This window comes from Silurus aristotelis, assembly GCF_946808225.1.
Source record: "Silurus aristotelis genome assembly, chromosome: 16".
Classification (NCBI taxonomy): Eukaryota; Metazoa; Chordata; class Actinopteri; order Siluriformes; family Siluridae; genus Silurus; species Silurus aristotelis.
In genome coordinates, this window is record NC_139589.1 from 14873970 (window position 1) to 14898230 (window position 24261).

At 36.7% G+C, this 24261-nt stretch overlaps 1 protein-coding gene and 1 long non-coding RNA gene across 10 annotated transcripts in view; one reads left to right on the top strand and one right to left on the bottom strand.

Annotated features, from left to right (window-relative positions):
• The window catches only part of dacha (dachshund a), a 154418-nt gene extending 134213 nt beyond the window's left edge, over positions 1-20205 (bottom strand). For all 9 annotated transcript variants that reach the window (XM_083565144.1, XM_083565142.1, XM_083565143.1 and 6 more), the window contains exon 1: positions 19532-20205. In XM_083565144.1, coding sequence (XP_083421270.1) covers positions 19532-20028 — 497 coding nt within the window. In that variant the 5' untranslated portion in view covers positions 20029-20205. The remainder of the gene's footprint in view (positions 1-19531) is intronic.
• On the top strand, positions 5745-6414 carry LOC310739410. Its single transcript, XR_014537389.1, has 2 exons — positions 5745-5830; positions 6240-6414. It is a non-coding gene; the product is annotated as an uncharacterized lncRNA (long non-coding RNA).
• Positions 20206-24261: the final 4056 nt, after the last annotated feature.

The window sequence follows — 24261 nt, forward strand, 5'->3', positions numbered from 1 at the left end:
AAATTTCAATCTCGCTAGTGCTCCATGAATGCGTCGACTTGTCCATTTCATGTCAAATTCTTCAATATATAATTGGTCTTTTGCAGCTTTGAAAGTATTAATGGTATTCAATCAATAAAATGATTCTCAAAAAGAAACTATAAATCTTTTGGGCTGCTGCCATCCTGGAGCCACTTTATTTGAAAAAAAAACTGCTTTGAGGTGACAAGAAACTTTTTATCTAGCTTGAAAAACAATTTATAAGTACTTTTTGACTGACAACCTCACAATGTCCTGAAGGAAATTAATCTCATAACCCATTTGTTGTTCTAACAATGCTGTTGCCTAACAGCACAGATTCTGGTGGACACTGTCCAATTATGTGTCAGTATTAGTAGGCAAATAATAGCTACTCATCACTTTGAGAACTATTGTGGAAATAGTTATGAAGGAAAAAAGTCTAACAATGCTAAAAAGTGTGTTTTTAGCAGGAAAAATAGCACTGTGTTTGACAGAAGAGGCGGTGAGTCTCTGACAGGAATATTCACATGGCTCTTTTCAAGCTCATAAGAACAAAGCGTGGGCCGTCGAGGTGCTAGCCATCAAACTACTTCCGCATTCTTCTCCTCTCGGGAATGGGCGGGACGAGTAGGCTACCTGCCAATCAGTGAGAGGCACGAGCCACGCGCTTCACATTATAATTAAACTCTCCTTCTCTGCACTTGAGAACCTGCTGACAAGCGCCTTCACATTATGACAGGGTGGCCAAATTGTTTGCGATTTATTTCCAAAGCTGCCAAGGCTGCTATTAAAGCAGACCGTGAGGAACATACACACACACAAAAAAAGCACTTTGTATGAGATGTTAACGTGATTTGACAACGCCTTTTGTTTGTGATTGTGATTAGCATGTTCAAGAGCTATGGTAAAGAGCTTAACTTAGGGATTTTGTAAAGAACCACCAAACTCTGGGAATAAATATCCTGTCAGTAAGTTGACATAAAACTTTGATACACAAATGAATCAGTCAGTAGGACACAAAGGAAACACACTTATACCTTCAATAACAACTCCTGAATAAAACAGAACCAGAGGAGCCTTTAGCCTATGTCCATCATTCTCTGTAAAAGCCTAAATTGCCCTAAAAAGAATAAAAGAAGAATAGCCTATCACCCAGCTTTTAACTCATTTTGCTTGTTCCGACTCCTTTTAATATTACACATCACCCATTTTTTTCTCCTCTAATATACAGCTATGTCCCCTCAAGGGCCCCTCAGGCCCCTCCGCCCTGGAGAAATTAAAGGAAAGATTCTATTATGGATGACAAAAGAGCAGAAGCTCAACCTCCGGTGAGCTCCATTATTTAAGTTACATTTCCTAATCAGTGCGGTCATGATTTGTCATGTAAAATAGAAGACATTGCACCTGCCTGGAGCAGTGACCTCAAAACTGTGGCCATAAAAAAAAGTTTTATAAAGTTTTTTTAAAGATATGTTTGCTTTTTTCCACAAAAAAAAAATCTGTGTTAATATTTCATGTTCTTATTAAACACATTTTTTCAATAGAAACACAGGAATGCTAATTGTATTACTCATTATTAAATGGGCTATATATCAGCAACAACAACTGCAAAGTATTTTAACAAATTTTAAGCACTTCTCCAGTCCATGCAATTCAGCCACAATATGTACGACCACACTCCACGCACCCACATCCTATTTCCTTTCAACACATAGCAAAGACATTACTGAATCACAACCCCCTGCATTTCCCCTGTTTTCTGTTTCCAAAAAAAAACCTGACCACTCCCTGAACTCTGATCTAATCGGGGGGGGGGGAAATAAAGAGAGCTAGGAAAGAGCATGCCAGTGACAAAAGAAGAGAGGACAGAGAGTTAATGCTGGCTTTTTTTAAAGGTGAACACTATTCACAGTGGTGAAAGAGGGGGGGGGGGGGTGCGCACTAGCAAGCCAAGCCTTAGTAATAAAGAACGGCAGGCCTGACAAGGAAGGTCTGGGTGCAGGTGTTAAATCAGACAGCACACAGGGCAGCCATATGCAGCGGCTGATTTATGGGCCCTTCCGAGCTCCAATGTGTTTTAAATGTGACCTTGCACACACTCTAACCCTGACCTGCTTCTTTGCCAGGATGTTTTGCCACACACTCCCGTTCAAACACCAGATGCACTCAAAATAATTTTGATCAAAATACATCAGTTTGGCCACACATGCATATGTTTACAAGCTGATGTCTAGAAGCAGAGCACTGACAATGTAGGTAAGTTAAAATTGACAAATGTGTGTTAGGGGATCAGGTTTGAGGTGGATCTTTGTGGGACTGTCTACAAAGTTGGAAATTGTCTAATTAAAGGAAAGGAAATGTAGGTTGAGTTATTGGAAAGCTTCACTCTACTGCTTAATCCAAATGCACAAGACAGCCCCAGCATAGCAAAGACACACACACACACACACACACAATGCATCAGGGCCAGCTGCAGGAAACTTTGAGGAGAAAATTATTGAGCTGGAGTGGTTGTGGAGCATGCTATAGCGTTTCAAGATACATGTCTGATTGCAAGGATTGCTAAAGGTGTATGCACACATTCCCATGTATGGACCAATACTTGTGTTATGAGCTGCAGAGAGCTTGTAAATGGCCAGTGGTGTCTATGATTGGGAGGTGATCCAGATCCTATCTTTACAGTAAGGGGAGGCTCATGAATGCCTCCTATCAGACCCATGTTGTACCTCTGCCAGCATGAGTGTGTTATAGTATAATTTAAATATTCCATTATATATGTCATTAAGCAGTAGCCGTTGTATTTTATTTGTTTATGCATGAAAATCATTAATCTATGACTTGCATAAACTTTTTGTAACCACAACACTATGCTGTCATTAAAGCTTTCAGGTCAGTATAAGTAAGGAGAAATATAACATAATGCATGCTTAATATACTTCTGTTATTTATCATATGTAGTGACATACATGACCTTAACATTTTATTGAATCACCCTTTTCATGCTAATTTTAACACACATGCAGTTGGATCACTGATCAGTTTATGAGGCAAGTCAAGTCAAGTCAGGAAGCTTTTATTGTCATTTTAACCATATATAGCTTACGCAGTACACAGTGAAATGAAACAACGTTCCCCCAGAACCCTGGTGCTACAACATAAAGCTACATAGCTTTTATGTAAAGCTATATCATGTAGTGATGGATGGGTATATTAATAATAGGAGCCACAACCAGGGAAATACTTCAAAGTAGTTGTTGTAGGCTGCAAGGCTAACAAGGCCCTTTTACCTGTCTTCTTACCAAGAGCTGATAAGACAAAGTTTTGCATTCACACACACACACACACACACACACACACACACACACACACACACACACACACACACACACACACACGTACGCATGCACACACACACACACACACACACACACACACACACACGTACACACACACACACACACACACACCAACACCTCCATTAACACCTTTATCATAGCAGCTGTGGAGTCTCGGTGATAATGTCAACCTTGGCTATCAACAGCTCCGCCAGCAAATAATTAAATTCTATTATTTACCTTACACAGGATGAGCAGCTATCACACACCTTTCTGCACCTTACATCACTCTCTATTACACTTTCTCTCTATCTATCTTTTGCTTTTATTCTCTTCTCTGTGCTCTTCTTCCAGTCTAACCCTGCAGTGACATTTTGACGTCAACGCTAATAAATCATTACAGTTTGTTAGTTTTGTGGCAAAAAACTCTGTAATCTTTATTGTATCACTTTTCAAAAAAGCTCTAATAAAAAATTGCAATCATATATCCATTCTAAATACAGTGTTGTCCTTAAAATATTCATAATACTTCAAACTGTCCTTTTAAACAATAAAATAATCTTTTTTTTATTATTACTTTATTTGAAGTAAGTTGTCATTTTATTTATTTATATAAATGAGCAAACATGTCTCAATCACCCTTTAAGTATTTTTGTTCTAGCCTTTATATGAGCAAACCATTATGAACATTCAAACAGTACCACCAATCACTATTAACACTGCTCTCATTACCATGCCTTTAACCAGCCTGATTATTGCATCATTATTAATGCTGAAAATGAGAGACAGACAAAGATAAACCCAAAGGAGAGAGAGCAATCAGTAAGTGAGCAAAGATATGGTGGCATACGGTAAACGAATGTCAGGATCGGTGCATGCACTGAAAAATTAAACCAATTAGGAGGGTTGTTTGACTCGCATTCCTCTCCAAGTCACTGAACAGCTGAGAGGAGAGAGGAAGAAGAAGGAGGGAGAGAATGAGTGCTCCTACACACCACTCTATTCTGTCATGCTTGGTGAGCAGCAGGAGAGAGGAAAAGTGTGTGTGAGAACGTTGCCTCGGAGTGGCAGATTAAAAGCAATCTATATCCACATAAATCATTGATTAAATGAATCATGAAATTAATATGTAAATTGTGTGTTTAACCTCTATTTATATACCAGTGTCTGTCATTGTGCCGTAAATCTAAAACTAATTGCTATTTCTCAGCAAGCCCTGGAAAACATGTTAGATGGAGGCAAAGACCAAAGAGAGGGAGAGAGGAGGATGAGAGTATAAAAAGTGTTAAAGTTTGTAGGCATCTGACAACCTGTACTTTTAAGATTTAGAAGTGTATTTGTGGAGATTTATGCTCATTCACCCAGAAGGATGTTACTAGAGTCAGGTGCTGATGGGTGAGGGGGGACCTGGGTGCAACCAGCATTCCAATTCATCCCAACATGGGAATTGGGTTTTTCAACGGGGTAGAGTCAGAGCTCTGTAGCAAGCCACTCGCAAGCTTTTATTCCAGCCCATTTAAACCATATGTGAGCCACATACGGCTAGAAAAGTCACTTTTCCCTATACTTTTGTACATATAGTGTTATAGTGTCCAAATGTTTAACTATATTGACTCTTTCATTAATTAAAGCATAAAGTACAAGAAGTGAAGTAGGTTTGTTCTGCTTCGGCAGTTCAGCTACATCAAATAAAACTTTATCTTGCTGAAATGGACAAAAAACAAAACAAAAACAGAGTTACAGTAAAAGTACACTATGCGATGCATAGGCTACTTTTGTGGTTAACTATGTGTGAGACAGGTAACATATGAGACGAGAGAGCGAGAGAGAGAGAGAGAGAGAGAGAGAGAGAGAGAGAGAGAGAGAGAGAGAGAAAGCGAGAGAGAGAGAGAGAGAGAGAGAGAGAGAGAGAGAGAGAGAGAGAGAGAGAGAGAGAGAAAGAAGAGTGAGAGATAGTAAGAGATAGAGGGCTAAGTAGGGCTGGGCGATAAATCGATTTTATTGATTAACTCGAATGTGTAGTTTACATCGATCTGTTTTAATAAAAATCTGGTTTCTCTTTAATGTCCGCCGACGCTTCCCTCTGGGCTTCCATTGTTTCGAACGAACTCAGCCCTCCCCCAGCGCGTTTGCCATAGAGATACACAAACAACATGGCAGCGAGCAGAAGAACTCGTTCCCAAGAAAGGCACAGTGTCATCTGTAATTTGGAATTGGTTCGGTTTTGCTGCGTCAGACGCAGCACACGCAACACCCCGCTGCAAAGTGTGTTTAAAGGCTGTTGCAAGCAAAGGTAGCAGTACCACCAATTTACTGCAGCACCTCAAACAGAGGCATGCTGTCGAGTGGGAGAGATGTGGGAGGCCCTACGAAATGAACAAGACAGCGGCAGCACAAGAACTGCACTTTGTTTAGTGTTGCGCGTCTAATCACGTACACGTACAGTATGGGTGGTGGGAGCGGTCAAAATACATGTAAAGACGCTTCAGAAAGGCGTTTCTGTTAAGAAACAGAAAAATCTGAGCATTCGAATCACCATATTCAAACACTCATAAAACATTTTTTTGAGAATCTCCCAGTCTATTATATTCTTATTTCAAATTTCAACTCATTTTACTGTGGATTTTTAAGAAAAGTAAAGGCAAAATCACTCCAAGCATCACTGCATTTCTAACCATGTTCCACATTCAAACACTCATAAAACATTTTTCTTTATAGGTTTGCTCATTCTTTCAAATAATTTTTATTTACAGTGTCCCTGTCTATTACTCTGTTAAATTCTATCTCATTTTACTGTGGAGTTTTGAAGAAAAGAAAAGGCAAAATCACTCAAAACCTCAGGTGCATTTTCAATCATGTTCCACATTTTTCTTTGTAGGTTTGCTCATTTTATGTTATGTTAAGTTCTATTTTCACAATTTACAATGGAGGGCCTGCCATCTTGTATTTTTGGCTTGTTGTTTCTGATTGCACTTTAACCCAAAGTGGGTTATAATCCCAGAAGGGTAAATAAACTTTATTTAATAAAGTTAAAACTTTTTTTTAACATTTTCTTTGTCATATGCAGATTGATTTTAAACAGGGGGGAAAAATTTTTATTTAAATCGCAAATCGGATTTTTTTTTTAGGCCATATCGCCCAGCCCTAGGGCTAAGTGATAAACCATACTGTTTTTGCCACAGATAATCCTGATATACAGGCAGTGAAAAGTTTAATGGCTGTGGTGATCTTTCAATAAAACATCAAAAACAACTCTGACCCAGCCATGACGTACAAGCCTTAATGGAACCAGGAGGTCAAGTGGGCATGCCATCTCTCACACTGAAATCTACTAGTGTGGCACCTTGGGAAAGCAGACACACTACAGGAGGTGAATTACGCCACTGCAGAAACAAGGAGACAAGCGAGCATTGAGCATTTGATGAATGGTTTGCATTACTTGAATACCGCCAGTCACAGGGATTAATTAAATTGCATTAATATGTAGACAATTATAATAATAAGTCCTCTGCCATTTTTCCTAGATAGCAACATAGGTAATATTTTTAATGATTAACACACACATTCACATGGTGACACACCAACATGTATGAACATGCACCCAATGCTGTCACATGCTCATTTATATCCTTCTCATACACAGCACTGCATTCCATCCATAGACAGAAATGCTTATTTTTATGATGATCTTCTAACACAGTGAGGCGTTAGAGAGGTGGTGGATCTTGTTAAAAAAGGATGTGTGTATTCACTCTGTTTTTAAGTAATGAACTGTAATGTAATGTTTTTTATTTTGTGTTTTGATTTTTTGTCATGTCATTGTAGTAATTGAATATATATTTACTTTCATCTGCATCTACTCGCATTACATGACACTACTTATTATGACAATATTAACTTTACGTTAATGCATGTAACAATGTTACCTAATGGGACTAAACAACCAGATTGTAATGTGGTTTTAATTTATAGACCCAGCATATTTACAAGTTCAGGATGGCTGTTAATCTTTATTAGTCATCAGAGCATCTTAGAAGTAAAGCAGAACTGATTAGTGTTGTGAATGAACTAGTTGTATAATTCTTTTTTTGCTCTGAATTTGACTAATCAAGAAAATAATTATAATTTGTCTGTTAATAATAAGCAGCACGTTTATAATTACGTAACATTTAATGCTTTATTCAAAATTGCTCACAGGCTACCGAATGCTGTGGAAGAGTGGTATTGTGCATACATAGTCTAGAAAGCCGGTGCATTAATGTCTTAGACACTGATCTTGCATTTAATTGCAAGCCTAATCTATAGGTTAGAAATGTACTATCAAAATCAAAATGTTAAATTTGTCTAATTTTGAATTAAAGTATTTCCTACTGTACAGGTTTTTTGAAAATGTGACATGGGGCAGAAGCTTTACAAATCTTTGTTGTAAAAAAAAAAAAAAGGATTAAATTAGTTGCAAGCCATTTTAATTATTTCAGTAAAATTAGCCAGCTAGTGCTGAAGACGAAGATTTTTTTACAAGAGTAAAATATTACACAAGGGTGATATTTTTATTAAGAATTAAAAATTCTAAATAAAAAAGAGGCATTTCTACATTTTTTTTTTTATTTCTTCACAAGATACTTCCTTAGAAATTTTATTTTGCTCACACACACACACACACACACACACACACACACACACACACACACACACACACACACACACACATATTTTTTAACATTCAAAGTGGTATCATTAAATTTATAGATAATTTGCCTCTATGAAAAAGAATATACAGTGGGCACTTTTTTAGGATTATCACATTCATGGAATAATCTAATCAGCAAATCAAGTAGCAAGAGTGTAATGCATGACATCATACAGATGCAGTAGTCTGGCAATTTGGGGTAATGTTCACACCATAATGTCAGAAAAAAATTTGACCTTAGTGATTTTGATCATAGAATCATCCAGACACACAAGTGCACCTAGCGGTGCTAGACGAACTTGTTTGAGCCTTTCTAACTACTGGGCTATTCATGTACAACTGTCTCTAGAGTTTACTCAGAATAGTGTTAAAATATCTAAATATATAAAATATAAAATATATAAAATAAAATTCACTTAGCAGCATAGGAAAGATCAACAAGGAATGGCCAGAGTGGTTTAAGCTGACATAAAAGGCTAGAGTAACTATGATAACCACTCTGTACAAGTGTAGTAAGCAGAAAAGCATCTCAGAATGAACAACACATCAGCTCTTAAGGCATATTTGCACCAACAGCAAAAGCACTAGCTTCATAAATGGATTATAAAATACTCCTGCTGATGTATAAAACACTGAACTATCTCATGCTACAGTATTTGAACAAACATTTGTTCCATTTTGAGCCACCACCTCTGCTTTGATTAAAAGGTGCAAGCTATATGTTTCTACCTCAAATAGTGAAGACTGTAGCAGGGGACAAAGCTTTCTCTTACAAGCCCCACAGTTATAAAACAGCCTGTAAATTAGTGTTTATAAGTCAAACAAGTCAGTGTTCAAATGTACAACATCTCAGTGTTCAAATGTAGATTTAAAAATATATTTATTCTGTCAAGTATTTTGTCAGTAGGCTTTTCTTAGGTAAATGAGCAGATCTGAAGAGATATTTTTTTTTACTCACTCACACATGTTTACTCAGGTTTGTTGAGGGTGGTGTGGTGGTCCCTCGCTATTCCAGAGATCTCTCGTGTCTGTGATATCCTCTGGCTCTTCTATTTAGTTATGCTGCCATAGCTAGTCCTGTCTGAGTCCTTACTTGTACCCTGGTCACACTGTACAGTGTCTTTAACTTTTATATAACAATATGGATCCTTGTTTCTCCCTCCCTGTTGCCCCTCTGCTCTCCTTCTCCTCTATTTCCTTCTCCCTCCTTCTCTCTCTCTTTTTTTCACTCTCTCGCTCTCTCTCTCTCTCTATCTCTCCCTCCTTCTACATCAAGTTAAACATGCTTCTGAGGTACCAGTTACCATTGTTCCTGTCCCTTTCTTCTTTCCGTACCTGCCTGATTCATCCGAATGCCCTACCACTGGATGGAGTTCTATTCAATTGGAGACCACTCTGAGCAGCTGAGGATTGTTTCACATGAACAGTCTAAAGATCCATGAAGAACTCAAAAACTATTAAGTTTAATTTAGACTATAATTAATAAAAACAATCTGATACAGTGTTTTAGAACTAAGTTAATCAATTCCTGACACCTGCCTGTTTGAATTCATATTGGTTTCTCATCATTTTAAGATACATTATTGTTGTTAAACTTTTACTAGTTTAATAAGCATAAGGTGGTCTGATTTCAGAACCAGTGCTCAATTTTAAAATGGTTTCAGTTCTGATTCAAAAGGAACATTTAGAAATTTTAAACGCCCAGAAAAACCTTTAACACCAGTGTTATATAATTATAATAAATTAATACCTGAGACACTCTAATGGAGTTTACTTCTTTCACATCTAGATTTCTGTAACACTGTCACCAAAAGTAGTCTTGTACAGGATACTTTACCATTTGACATAAAACTCCAAACATAATTTCAAGTTTGGAAGATGTGTGTTACTAAAAAAAAGGTATATATCTAAAATTATGGTTTTCAGGGTGTTACAGATCTTCTTATAGCCATCTTTGTGGAGAGAAACAATTCTAATTCTTAAATCCTCAGAAAGGTCTTTGCCATGGGGTGCCATGTTGAACATCTAGTGGTCAGTATAGGAGAATTATACTCAAAGCACCACATTTTAACTGTTCTAATACAAGATACATAAATTTGTATTGTGCTGTCAAGCAAACAAAAACATAAACATTATATGAAAAGTGTATAATGTGTATATGTGATAATTAAAAACCAAAATTAAAAACTAGGACGAAGTCGTGGGCCAAACTCAATATTTATTGAAAAAATGACTGCAATTGTGCATGTTTTCTGTCTCTCCAGATGTGTAATTTTAAAATTTTTATATTTCAAACTTTATTTTTGCATAAACATTGAATCTGGAACAACTAAAGTTTAATATTATAAACACATGAGACATTAAATTTGAAATAAAACACACATCAGTGGTATTCGTTTCTTATTATGTCTCTCTCTATCTATAGCCTTTCGAATTACTTTTTAATGTAAATCTTTTTTCACAGGCCAACAACAAAACAACCAAAAAATTATAATAATTTCCTTTCATTAAAAAAGGCAATCTTTCAACTATTACCAGTCCATGCCTTGGAGTAGAACAAGTGACAACATTCATTCAAGCTCAGTTTGCTACACTCTGATTTACTCTGATGCACATTGGTTCAAGCCAGATACCTGCATCTCTTCTTATATGCATGTGCATCAATGTCTGGGTTAAGGCTCTGAGCTGAGCTGAGGATTGAGTTAATGTGTTCATCAGTGAGACTCCTGAGTGGTGTTTTGTTCATCTTTATTAAAGAGAACAGTTACTCACATAGATATGTGCTGGTGAACATAGAGAGCGTTTGAGCAGCTTGGACACGTAGTTGGTGCAGTGTGTCGAGGAGGAAACATGGAAACTGTGCAGCACACACAAAGTCTTACTTTGACTTGAGCGTGTCACTACACTGAAGTTCAATCAGCTACATTTAGAGGTTGGTTGGTGCGCTTTCCACGTCAACCACAAACGGATTACTGAGCAGTTCAAATCTGCATTTCTGGGCTTCAAAGTCGGTAAATCGCAGGGTAAATTCAGCTCTGAGTATGCAGTTTTTCAGCTTTCTCGACTGACATGCCAACGCACTAACAAAGCATTCCGGGATTTGTAGTATTAGCGGTGTATGCGTTATATACTGGCGAGCAGCTCTAATACACATTTGATGTGATCTCGCAGGCCAAATATAATTACACCGTGAGTTTGACACCTCTGACTTGGAGTGTACTCACTTTTATTGCCAGCTATTTTGAAAATAATGGCTGTATGTTGATTTATTTTTAGAAGACAGTAAATCTATACTGAATTGACTACTCTAAAATATATCCAAGTATCATTTCTATAGTATTGTCCCTTAAGAAGATATACTAAAATGGTTGCTGAAATGTGAGCTGATGAAGTTGACGAGGATGGACAGGATTGGAAATTAGTATATTAGGCGGACTGTGCATATAGGATGTTTTGGAAACAAGGTGAGGGAGGCATAATTAAGATGGTTTGGACATGTGCAGAGGAGGGACATGAGGTATATTGGTAGGAGAATGCTGAAGATGAAGCTGCCAGAAAGGAGGAAAAAAAGAAAGACCAAGGAGGAGGTTTATGGATGTGGTGAGGGAAGAAATTAAGGTACCGTAATTTCCGGACTATTAAGCGCGCCCAAATATAAGCCGCACCCACTGAATTTGTCTACACTGAAACTAATGAACTTTACACAGGCTTTAACGAAAGACAGTGTCTGTTACACGGTGTAACAGGTGAAATATGTTGTGGCTCCTTTAAGAGTATTTTGGGAATAGCCTACCGCCGCATTTTACCGGTATTACTGCATGTGTGCAAGACCGAGGAATATGTCCTTATTATTTTCTGATGCTCATTTCTAAGTTTCTTTGACTAACCCGTTACGCTGTTGCCAGGAAAAATAAAAAAGCACGAGTTTTGGAAACCTGTCTGTGCTTATATGATTTCTGTTGCAACTGGAGTTAGCGAGCTTTCCCATGACCCAGACTCAACGCGTTACAACGGCTTGTATCTAAACAGTAGCCTACCAAGAAAGTCATTGTTCACTGTCTTCCTTCCTTTCTTTTGGCATCATCGTGCGTTTAAAAATCACCATCGGTGAAGCTTTTCTCCCGATGCCGTGCAGCTCAGAACACAGGTGAAGTGCGTTTTTTTGCCGTTCGGCAATTCCATTGGTCTAATGTTATGGGGCTCAGTTTTTTGGCTTGAAGCTTGTGAAACCGGGAAAAACCCAGGAAAAATCCATAAATTAGCCGCTTCGTTGTTTAAGCCACGGGGTTAAAAAAAAGCGTGGGAAAAAAGTAGCGGCTTATAGTCCGGAAAATACGGTACTTTAAAGTATATCCAAGTTATAATCCTATAGTATTGTTGATGGAGGAGATATACTATAATGGTTGCTGAAATGTGAGGTATATATATATATATATATATATATATATATATATATATATATATATATATATATATATATATATACATACTGTATATACAGTGGAACCTCGATATTAGCAGCCTTGACGCTCGCTACCTCAATAGTTCATGACTTTTCATTTGGAAAAATCTGATATTTCACAAGAAGCCGCGAGTGGCAAAGTTCGATGTAACATTTCAAAACAGCGTTTATAGTAATAAATGACATAAAATGTTTAAAAACTATTTTATTATTGTATTATTTATTTAAAGTAGTAAATAAAACATTTATGACAAGTAATTCAATAATTGTTAAGTTTACATATAGTACAAGTACAATTCCCCTTCGAAAAAAGAACCAACAAAAGGAGAGTCAAAACCTCGCTATTTTTTGTTACTCACGAGGGGTCATTGAATGTAACCCGGGCAAGTATCAAGGTTGCACAGTATAATATATACTATTACAAACCTAAAATAATACAATTTTTGTTGATTGTCTATCTCTTTCATACCCTTACAGACAACCCTCATTTTCACTGTTCCCCCACTACTCTAAATGTATGTCTTTATACTTAAAATATAGACAAGAAGGCAAAGTCTCCAATATGCAGAGACTACCACAACTTCAATAAGTTTGCAGATGGTAAATTTTAAGATATACTTTTAATATGCACTCTCCACACTACCCATTCAGCTGTATGGCACAAAAAAACTGCTTTTTAAAACAAGTAAATATGTTGAAAGGATTCATTTTTGGTAACTGAGGTTGAGCTTAAGGTTACATTTAGTTGTCTGCATGAATAATATTAATGTGTGTGTGTGTGTGTGTGTGTGTGTGTGTGTGTGTGTGTGTGTGTGTGTGTGTGTGTGCGCGCGGCGAGTGCGTGCGTGCGTGTGTAATTGAACTCAGGTTGCCGAGGGCAAGCACTGACAGAATGAATTCTTCACAGATACACCTAGAGCACAAGATCTGATGTCACTGCATTCCCATAGATTCTCTTCATTTAACATAGGCACCAAACATTTTTAATTTTTATATACCTATTCTTTAAAACCTTTTTGTATTAACTTTGAAATCCAACATTTCTGACATCTGACATGGTTATTAACAGACTTTGAGTCACAATGTGACTTCTTAAACAGCAATAAAGTGCCAATTATTTAACCTCCAATCCTTTTGGTCTCACAAGAAAGTCACTATGATGGTTTCATTTTCACAAATGTATCCTTTAAATATTTAGCTTTTTTGATAAAAGATATACACCCAAAAACAATCAGAAAATGCGCAGTTTTTGTAGTTATGTTGCTCTGTGTATATATATATATATATATATATATATATATATATATATATATATATATATATATATATATATATATATATATATATATATATATATTCATATTCATATTACACCAGTATTATTGTCTAATCAACATTTATATTTAAATTGTGCCTGACATCATACCTGTAGCTTTGTGATGCCAGAGGAAATCCTGATCTCTCTTTAGATTGGGCATACAACCATAAAAATTACTGTTGCCTGGAAATTGTCATCCTTTTCTCAAACTTCAAAGATGCTCATTTTTATCACACCAAGGCTATGTAAGGACCATTTATGTAACTACAGTAACCTCTCCTTGCTGGCTCAATATAACAAAACATCCTGCCATAAGCCTCTGTCAGCTGCTGCATGCACAGGTAGCTATGGGGTATAGGCTGTTGTGAAATGAGTCATTCATGTGAGTTGTGAATGTGTTATATTAACTCATATAATTACCATTAACCTTTAAAAGTAATGCTTAACATGTTAACAAGGTTCTAATATTCCCTAAATCAGATTGCCTTCTCCCCCACAAAAAGCTTCCCGGCCATAACAGCTATTGAAGCTTATTGTCATAATTTTGTAATTAAGATGAGAAAAATAAAATGTATTATTTCTGGAAAAGCAGCAAATGTGGGTTAAAGGAAGCTTATATGTCAAATCTCTTAAATGTCTTCTAATCATCTCCTCCAGAGCTTGCTTTAACTTAACACCAATTTTAGTGTCATTTTCAATTTCATGCTCCCTGTTTCTTCTCTGAATCAACATACAAAAAAATAACCATTTAAAAGCTCAGCCCTAATTAGATGGTTAGGGCTCAAAAGAGCTTGAGGTAAGTCATTTGCATAATTCTATCATAAAAGTTGAAGATGCATATTTCTGTGTTCGTTTGTACAATTATCTTAGCTGTCCTAGGGGCTGTTATATTAATGTGATTAAACAGTATACTTCTGCATGGAGCCCAGTGTCCTCCATTAAAGCACTGCTAGAGGCAAAGCAAAAATTAATTTTTAGGAGACAATCAATTTTATTCTACATGACTGTAATAAATATAGGCTGGGTACAGATGTGTCATTAAGCTCAGGAAGGAGACTCAAAGTCAAAATGACACCAGTGGCTCTGGCAGGCCTCCTCAAACACTCTCCTGCAGTGAGTGGCAGAGGTGTCATTTTCCATCTTGCTTGAAAAGTATTCACCATCTGTCAAATATAACTTCTCTTACTGAATCACAATGCAACACACACAAGAGATACAAAACTGGCACATTGTGCAATCCCCTGTCCCCTGTCATTTCTCACAATACATGACATAAAATCAAAACAAGCTTTCTAAATGCCATTTCAAAAAACACTAGAGGTCAGTCACCGGTTCTGAATGCAAATCATTTAACATTTTGCATACAAGACTTTCGCAAGTTTTCTAACAGTTTAGTGCATTATAATGCAATGTTGAAATTACATAATACAGTAAATAGGTGTTTTTAACTTTCAGTTATGTCTCTTGGCTTGGTGTGAACATGCCATCATGTGTAAAAATATTTATCTATTTTCAAAATAATCTTGTAATTTTCTGTCTGATTGTGAATTAGGGGGTTTAACACAATGCCAATATCTACATCTGTTTTGGAAAGTTTTCATGCTATTTATAGAAATATGCAATTGGAAAGTTTAATACCATTTATTCAGTCATTTGTGTTTGTATCTGCCAATGAGCTGCTTATTTAGTTACATTTAGTCTGTTCTATTTCCTAAAACATGATCATGGATTTATGAAAATATATTGCAGAGGGTTGCTGGAATTTTAAGCAGCCTGCACTGTAAAGTCACACCCAAATGATAGTGAAATATTTGTTTCTTTTAGCAGAGAATGTGTTCATTACAATTTTATATATATATATATATATATATATATATATATATATATATATATATATATATATATATATATATATATATATACAGTGAGGAAAATAAGTATTTGAACACCCTGCTATTTTGCAAGTTCTCCCACTTAGAAATCATGGAGGGGTCTGAAATTGTCATCGTAGGTGCATGTCCACTGTGAGAGACATAATCCAGAAAAAAATCCAGAAATCAAAATATATGATTTTTAAACTATTTATTTGTATGATACAGCTGCAAATAAGTATTTGAACACCTGTCTATCAGCTCGAATTCTGACCCTCAAAGACCTGTTAGTCTGCCTTTAAAATGTCCACCTCCACTACATTAAAATTTAACTAAATTAAATGCACCTGTTTGAGGTCGTTAGCTGCATAAAGACACCTGTCCACCCCATACAATCAGTAAGAATCCAACTACTAACATGGCCAAGACCAAAGAGCTGTCCAAAGACACTAGAGACAAAATTGTACACCTCCACAAGGCTGGAAAGGGCTAATTAAGCCCTTAAATTAAAGATTATATTTTAATCTGTACTAAACAAACTCATGTTTTAACAATATATATGCCCCATATATATTAGTAGAAGTCTTGTAATAAAAGGCAGACAAATACAGTTTACATGTTCTAGTTATGCTCCTACATGTTCTTACACCCTAAACATATTCAGTTCATCACCTTAAAGCATAATAAATATCCACCATTAAACAATTCAGTAACTTTAATGAAACAAAGTGGTAGTGACAGGGATTTAAAGGGTTTACTGTTTCTAAAATGTGAATAAAAATTTCGAGCTTGACTTAACTACACGGATTTGAACGCTTCCTCACGGTGCGCCCTGAAGTGTATGTGGCTGAAAAGGCGATCGCGTTTCTCTCAGTAATTGACTACATGTACGCTTTAACTGTAATTGGTCTTTTACGCGCAGGACCGGCTTAAAGCGTTGCGTCTAAAAGCATTAACATTAGAGCTTACTTGGTCACAGGCTATGTTAAAATGAGAGAGAGGGAAGCTAACTAACCCCATCCACCCCTACCCTTGGCAATAAAATATCAAAGTATTTCAACCTTTGCTTTTACAATGGAGTGCCATAAATCTAACGCGGAGAAAGGTCGTTGATATTGGAATGTTAACTTCAAAAAGAAGACGGACGGCGGACTGTAGTCTTATTATATGAAACCATTTCATGGTCAACTTTTGGATTAAAGCTTCTAAACGCAAATCAAAAATAATATAAACAAAAATTATGTGGATGTTACAGGTTTCCCCACATTCTCAGTTCTTAGTGGTGTTGAAGTTTTTCAGCATGAGCAGTCTGTTTCTCTTTGACACAGACCCCGAGAAGACTACACAAGTGCGCGAGAGCACCGTATGGACGAGTGCAAATACCGTGCAAACTGAGCAAAATTAAACAAAAAAACAAAGAAACTACCTTAATTTCATCTAGTGGGTCTGTAAATTGGGTGATTGGATCCAGCTAAACCTTTTTGGTATTAAGTTACATCCATACTGTCCATTGTTCATTACAGTTAGACTAGCGAATTTTGAAAAGCGAAGGGATTGTCCGATTCACACATAGCACACAGTCAGCTTTACGCACTGATCGATTAACGCGCTCGCGCGCACACACGCACACACGCACACACAAAACTGTCACACACCGATTACCTTTATCATGCACCTGCCCTTAAGTATTAACAAGCAAGCGCATTAACAAAAACGTGTTTTATTTACTTTAGTGCTTTTTATTGCAATAAGAATAATTTCATTCGAACACCAACATTTACGGCCCTTCACGTGTTCAGGAAGAAATGAATCGCTTAAAAGAGTCAGTCAGATCGCGCAAAAGCAATTAGAGCGTTCTGACTGCTGAAAGGGTAAATAGCGGTAAACAATAATGGGAATAATACACAGGATGGTAGTGTCGATTTTTTTTTAGGTAGGTTTTAAGATTGGTAACAGTACATGTGTTTCTCGCTAAAGCATTACCTAATGTTCATCTCGCACTATCATCTCAACTATTTTCAGTAAATAATAAAAGCAATGTTTTGAAAGCTATATATTAATTGCTAACTGCTGACTCGTAAAACCAGGATTATAGGAGCGCAGTGCCTGTGCAGATTTAGGAGCTTTTAAATATGTCTTTGGCGGGTTTTCAAGATGCGGTGAAACTCCTTAATACAATCGCAAGTATTCTTTATTAGCTTTATATATTATTGTTGATCAATGTTTTGATGTTTGTTGAGTCTAACAGCAGAACAGCGTTTTGAGCAAAAAAAAGAGAAGAAGAAGAAGAAGAAGAAGAAGAAGAAGAAGAAGAAGAAGAAGAAGAAGGGGGGCTGCTTGCGCATAATTTGCATTTTACATCTTTCTCAGCCCTGATGTGCATTACTTAAACAACGCTAAAACCAGACATGTTTAAACGCAGTTTAGTTTTGTTTTGTTTCAATGCCTACACTGCAGCCTAATGTCAAATAAACGATGCTAAGCAAGTGGTTAACCCTGCGGGGTTTGTGTTGAATAGATGTGCGAGACAAATCGATTATGAAAAGCGCAAATCCCAGTAAGGTTAACAGTTGGATTCTGAAGGATTGGTGGGGCAGAAGGAGCTGCGGTAAAAGGTTAATTACCAAAACCTGAGCAAAAATCGGCCATCTGGGTGCGCTTTCTTTGCCTCTCTCTCTCTCTCTCTCTCTCTCTCTCTCTCTCTCTCTCTCTCTCCCACCCTCTCTCCCCCTCTGCCTCTCCCCCTCTCCCCCCCCCCCCCTCTCTCTCCCTCCCTTTTGTACAATAATTGGGGGAGTATGCAATAAATAATTACAAATAAAAGACAGGCATTTTAAACATAGGATACTTTTACCTAATTTTCTTATACATACTTGGCATTAAATTACGTTAGACTAGGACTGAACAGTCTTTTCAATATATAGAGTAACAGGTTATATTATTATTTTTAGTAGTAGTAGCTACATTCCCTGTTTGAGACAGGGACCTGAATTTAGACAACTGACGCAATAAATAAGGCTTTGTTGGATTTCCTTAATCCATAATCATGTATAATAAAACTTTTTCTGTATCTCTTTATCGTAATGTTTATACTGAGGTTCTTAAAATGAAATTAAATCACGAAATCCAGGTCAGAGCACATGTCAAACTTATATAAGTATTAAAGCAAAGTTCAGTGTGCATTCACACGTATAATTGTAGTGTTGTGGAATCCTTAGAAGAGTATCATATAGGACCTTTGCTTTAAATAAGAATAAAAAGCTGTAGCTCAAAGAGCCATTACATGTTTTTGCAGTCTTTCAAGTGCGTATTCAAGTTTGCAAAACATATGTTAAAACATTAGTACCATTTCTTTTTATTTATATATTTATAAACACAGTGTAGTTGTTTCACACTTTGGGCTAGCTCCTCACGCTGGGCGACAGAGGCAAGCCGCTGGCGTACACAAAACACTGAACCAGAACAATACATGCTGAAGTAAACTCGTCTAAAATACAAACAAAGCGCAGATTGAAGTTTGACGAGTCCCTCCTGTAGAACTGCAGTTCTACAGTTCAATTTTCAGAGACCATAAAAAAGAGTGCGCTTTGTATTGGTATAGCAGAAAACTTTTTGTTCATAGATAAAGAGTACATTTTTAAACAGAAACATTTGTGGTTCTGCAAAAAAAAGTAGTTGAACTTACGCCCGAGCTTCGCTTTGAAAGAAAATTCAAGAACACAACTAAAATGTGGTCTTTGACTTTGGTTGTGTTTAACCGAACTAAGTTACTCAAAAGCTGCGTGCAAAGGATGAAGTTTGAACGGAAACTACGACTTGAGTTTGTGTTGTGCTGTGCTAAACTGCGTTACTCGCCTGGCGTTTGTGCAGTCGTTATAGAGCGCCTCGAAGTCCTTACGGCTGATGAGTTTGCACCGGTTCACGCCAGGCTGGATCGCGCCGAGGCCGCGCAACACGCGCACCTGTTCCACGGTGCACACCACAGGTGAGATGTCCAGTCTCTTGAGTTTGGTGTAGACGGTATGCAGGCCGCCCACAAGGTGCTTTAGGAACAGGTCGAACACCTGTGGTAGGCAAATCAGTTCCTGTCCGTCTACAGTGAACGAGGCTACTTTGACCCCGTGCACGTCGACCATCTTGCACTCGTTATTGCTGCTATTACTTGTGGTTCCGATGGTGCCGTTGCTGCTCGCATGGCCGCCTCCTCCGCTGCTGAGAAAGGCATTGATCATGTTACCGGTGAGTCGCGGAGACTCGGCTGGGCTGGAGTACAGCGGGTCAGGCCGGAATAAAGCGCCCGCGCCCGGTGTCGAGCTCGGGGAAAGCACCGGCGGAGTTGCCGACACGGCCATATTTCTTTCTTCTAAGTTTTTTCCTTTTCCCTAATGCTATTCTCTCCTGCGAATGCACCAGTTTGCTGTGCTCCTTCCCCTTTTCCCCGCGTAATTTCACGCGGTGCTTCTCATGCGACAGGGAAAACTAGCACGCTCCTCGTGGACGGGACGGTTTACAATAAAGAGGACAGCGACTCAGCGGATGCATTAAGCCAAACCCACCGCCATGTGAACTGACTCTTCTTTCCACCAATGAGCGGCGCCACAACGCGCGCCTTCGCCTCCCTGCGCTCTACTGTCTTGAACCTTTTGTTATTAGTGGTGCGCAGCAGAAGAGAAGTTTCGGACAGAGGTTTGAATACCCTAAGAAAAAAAATTAAGAAGACACATTTATGCAAATAAGGTATTTGATGTTTAACATAATAAATTCGATCTTTTCCTTTATTAGACTCCCACTAGTAAGCTATACATATTTCGCTATTGTAATTGATCAGTTTCAAAGTTCCATTTCCATTTCTTAATTTCTTTGATTATTGCCGCTGATTATTTGTATCATCTTCTTTAAATTAGGTTTAAGGAACAACCGCCTTAAGAAATATGACTTTTTGTGATTCTGTTTGAACAATTTTATTTTTCTTATTTCTTTAATGTTTAGGCGTACCCTTTTGCATTGTTTTACTGCAGAATACGCCTTATATTTTACTTTTCACGTCTTGAATTTTAAAAACTATGAAAGATAAAACCTGTTTAGTTTTTCACTGGGGGCTGCAAAGATTTGCGCTCCATCGTTCATTCTTAACTCTGTGCACACGGTTGTATCCTCGTGAACACAGTACGCACACCTTATTGTGTGCATAACAAAAATAAATAAATAAAACAAATACTAACCTCGCACTGATGCAACTGCCCATAAAACTAGTTTTCTTAAAACAAGTAGAATAAATGTAATATTAACCTTTAATCAGCCAACCTGTATTTCAGAGACCACTAAAGTGAATTGATAAAGTGTTTTGAAAGTGTACCCAGTAAAGTTAGTCTGTTATGCCGTATGCTGAAGTAGTTTTGTTCGAAAATAGCCCCATTTAATATGATGCAAGGCACATGCCGTTTGGGAGGCAGCTTGCATGAATGTAGTAATTTAGTATTAATTTAGCCTCGTCGAGGTGGGCATACGATAATTCCTACATATTTAATCAAAAGAATAAACATGAAAATAATTGAATAATTTTAATAGCATTGTTTTATTTGAGTTTTAATAGGGTAATGTATACCGTTAGGTTCGCCAAAATAATAGAATATGTTGGTGGTAGCGGGCTCCAATGTGGGTAAAAGCGGGCACTGTTAGTGGTTGATTGATCTATTTATTGTCACTTGAATAAAAAATATATATTTATTGAATTTACTTACATTTAATACATCGGTTACACGTAAATAAGCACATGTACATTCACGCATTGTGGTTTTTTTTTTATTCAGAATGATTTGATAATGTATTTTCAAAGCCAATGATATAAAAGTGAGCCCTGCGGTGATTCCCGGAATCAGTATACTGACTTTGTGAAACGGGAGCGTCACCCTCTGCCTGTGATTCCATATATGGAATAACGTTAGTAATGCGTGAGATCACATTAATTAATAAACATAATTCAATCAGCTATTAGATATTTGTTAAAATTAGATTTTGCATCAGCAAGGAAATCTAGAAACTACACTTGCTATAAAATATACATAATTTCTCATAAATTTGATCGAGCAAATTTTCCCCTTTTTAGTAAAGTTTGTTTCATCAGAGTTTTAAGTTTTAAGATTAGGGAAGGTCGCATAAACAAAAGCTAAATAAATTTACTTTATTTAAAATACGTGAATCGGTTCCCCGTGATTTAATTGAGTTATAAGTCAACGCAATTTGTTTTCATACAGTCTGCATAATTGCAATGTCTTGTCATAACAAAACCCTGACTAAAATCATACCATGTGCATCCCAAATAAGAATGATGGGTCCAAAACACTTGCCATATAATTAATATAGGAATCATACCTAACCTTTGAGCTTCAACAAATTCACACGGATGATAAATATTGTGATTAGCACCTAAATGCCAAAAACCTGTGGAAATTAACAGGCTTGTTGGCTTTTGGGCAATTAAACACCCTTTTGTAACCTTGATTTTCAATTGCACGTTGCCCTTCCATGACACATTTTAATATATTCCTCACAAATGCACAGATTCACCTATACCAGCACTGCCCTAAATTGATATACAGCAGTATGTATATGCTAATACATGCACATTAATTTCTCAGTGCTGTACGTGTCTTTCAGTTCACTCTAGTTAAAATAATTTCTAATTTATCCAATTTATCTAATCTAATTTATATTGTCATATGCTTTTGTGTAAAACGGTTGGTCTTTATTTGGTCTATAAAATTTATTGGTCATTCTAAAAAGTAGTTTATTTTTTCTTTGAAATAACATTGTTGTTTTTTTTTTTACAAATTTCTTTGGAATTTGAAATATTACACATTCCTTTTATTTTGTATTAAATACAATTGGTGTGTCCAAAGTGTTTTTAAAGCCATAATAATGCGTTATACACTCAACTGAAACTGTTTTAATGGTAAAATTCAATTGAAGACACAACCTGAGCCCTTTAATGGACTGACTTTTCACACAGGGTTCACTGAATAAACTGGTTACTGGAAATATATTAATAATGATAACAGCTCAAATATAGTGTGTGATTATTGTGAATCTACAGCTTAGTTTTTATTGTTAAACATGCTACGCAATTAATTTATACCCAATTTGATGTTTATATTCCTACAGAACTGCCTCAGTATCAAAATTATTTTATGTTCTCATATGATTAAACTGAAAACATGCAGGAGCTGCTGCTGTCATGGGTGTAACGTTTTTTAAGATGTGTATTTCCCCTGTACAAAAAATGTGCAATCTGATGTAGAATGTAATCTCATTACTTAATATCAATTCTGAAATATTTCTAAATTTTACACAACCATTTTACCATGTATAAATCCTCCATGTGTACATGAATGTAAAGATATCACAAAATAAAAATGTGCAATATTTTTTGAATGTTAGTTAGCTTTTTTTAGGTTAGGTATCATGAACACTAGCATTACAAATGTTCATAATGCTACATATCATCTAGATAACTTTCCAGACAGTAGCAGACATTACGAAGTGCTTATACGGCTCCATATTGAGCATCAGAATCACTCTAATTTAATACATAGGGTACAATGAAGCAACATTCCATCTGTAAAAACTGGAAAACTGTTGACAGTGCGCTCCAAATCACCACTTTTCACTTACAAGTGCCATAACTTTGGGGTTTTCTGTTAGACTACTGATTTTAAGTTGCAATATTTCTAATGCCATTTTTTGTTCTTTTACAACGAAAGAATTAACGAATGAACTTCTTGTCATCATTCCAATTAAACTCTGCCACCCTAAAACACTTGTTATCTATTTCTGGCTTCATTCTCCTGGAAAGTAGCATTTTTTTGGTGCAGGTACCAAAAAGTTTTGAAAAGGCATGGAACAGTGATTTGGGAATGTGAGAGAAAATGAGTTGGATGTTTCTGAGAGGCCATATTTTAGTATTATTAAGGTTCTATGTTAGTGTTATTGTACTGCAGAATATTACAGTGTGACCAAGCACAGGTCACCATCTTCTCATGATGTAATAAAATGGGTACACAAATCATTATTAAAAATAAACTGCAACCAACTGTAATTTATTTTTTCCCTAATCTTACAGTTTTCATTGTCAGTCTGCAATATGTGACATAGTACATCAACAGACAGGCAATCCTTTTGGCTGTAATATATGCTGCTGAACTACAAATGTATGGTAAAACATCACCTTTCAATCCTACTAAGCTTATTTCTTGAGTATGCATTTAATATCAGCTGAGAAAGCTGCTGCGGATGATTTAATAATATAGTTTGAGTTGGCAGCCGAATAAGGGGTGACTTAGATTGCAGAATAAAAACTTTAATGCCGTTGGTGCAGCATTTTTTAAACCACTTTGCTGAAAAAACTTAGTCTAAATCTATCAACTTTATGATAAAACACGGTTATAAGGTGCTCTTGTTGTTCCAATCTTTTTATTTTACTTTCACCTTTTTACCTTGATACCTCTGATATTTACCTTGATACCTCTGATATCTCTTTTCCAAGAGAGACATGTCCAAAGTAGAAACTATGCATAACTCAAAAATAA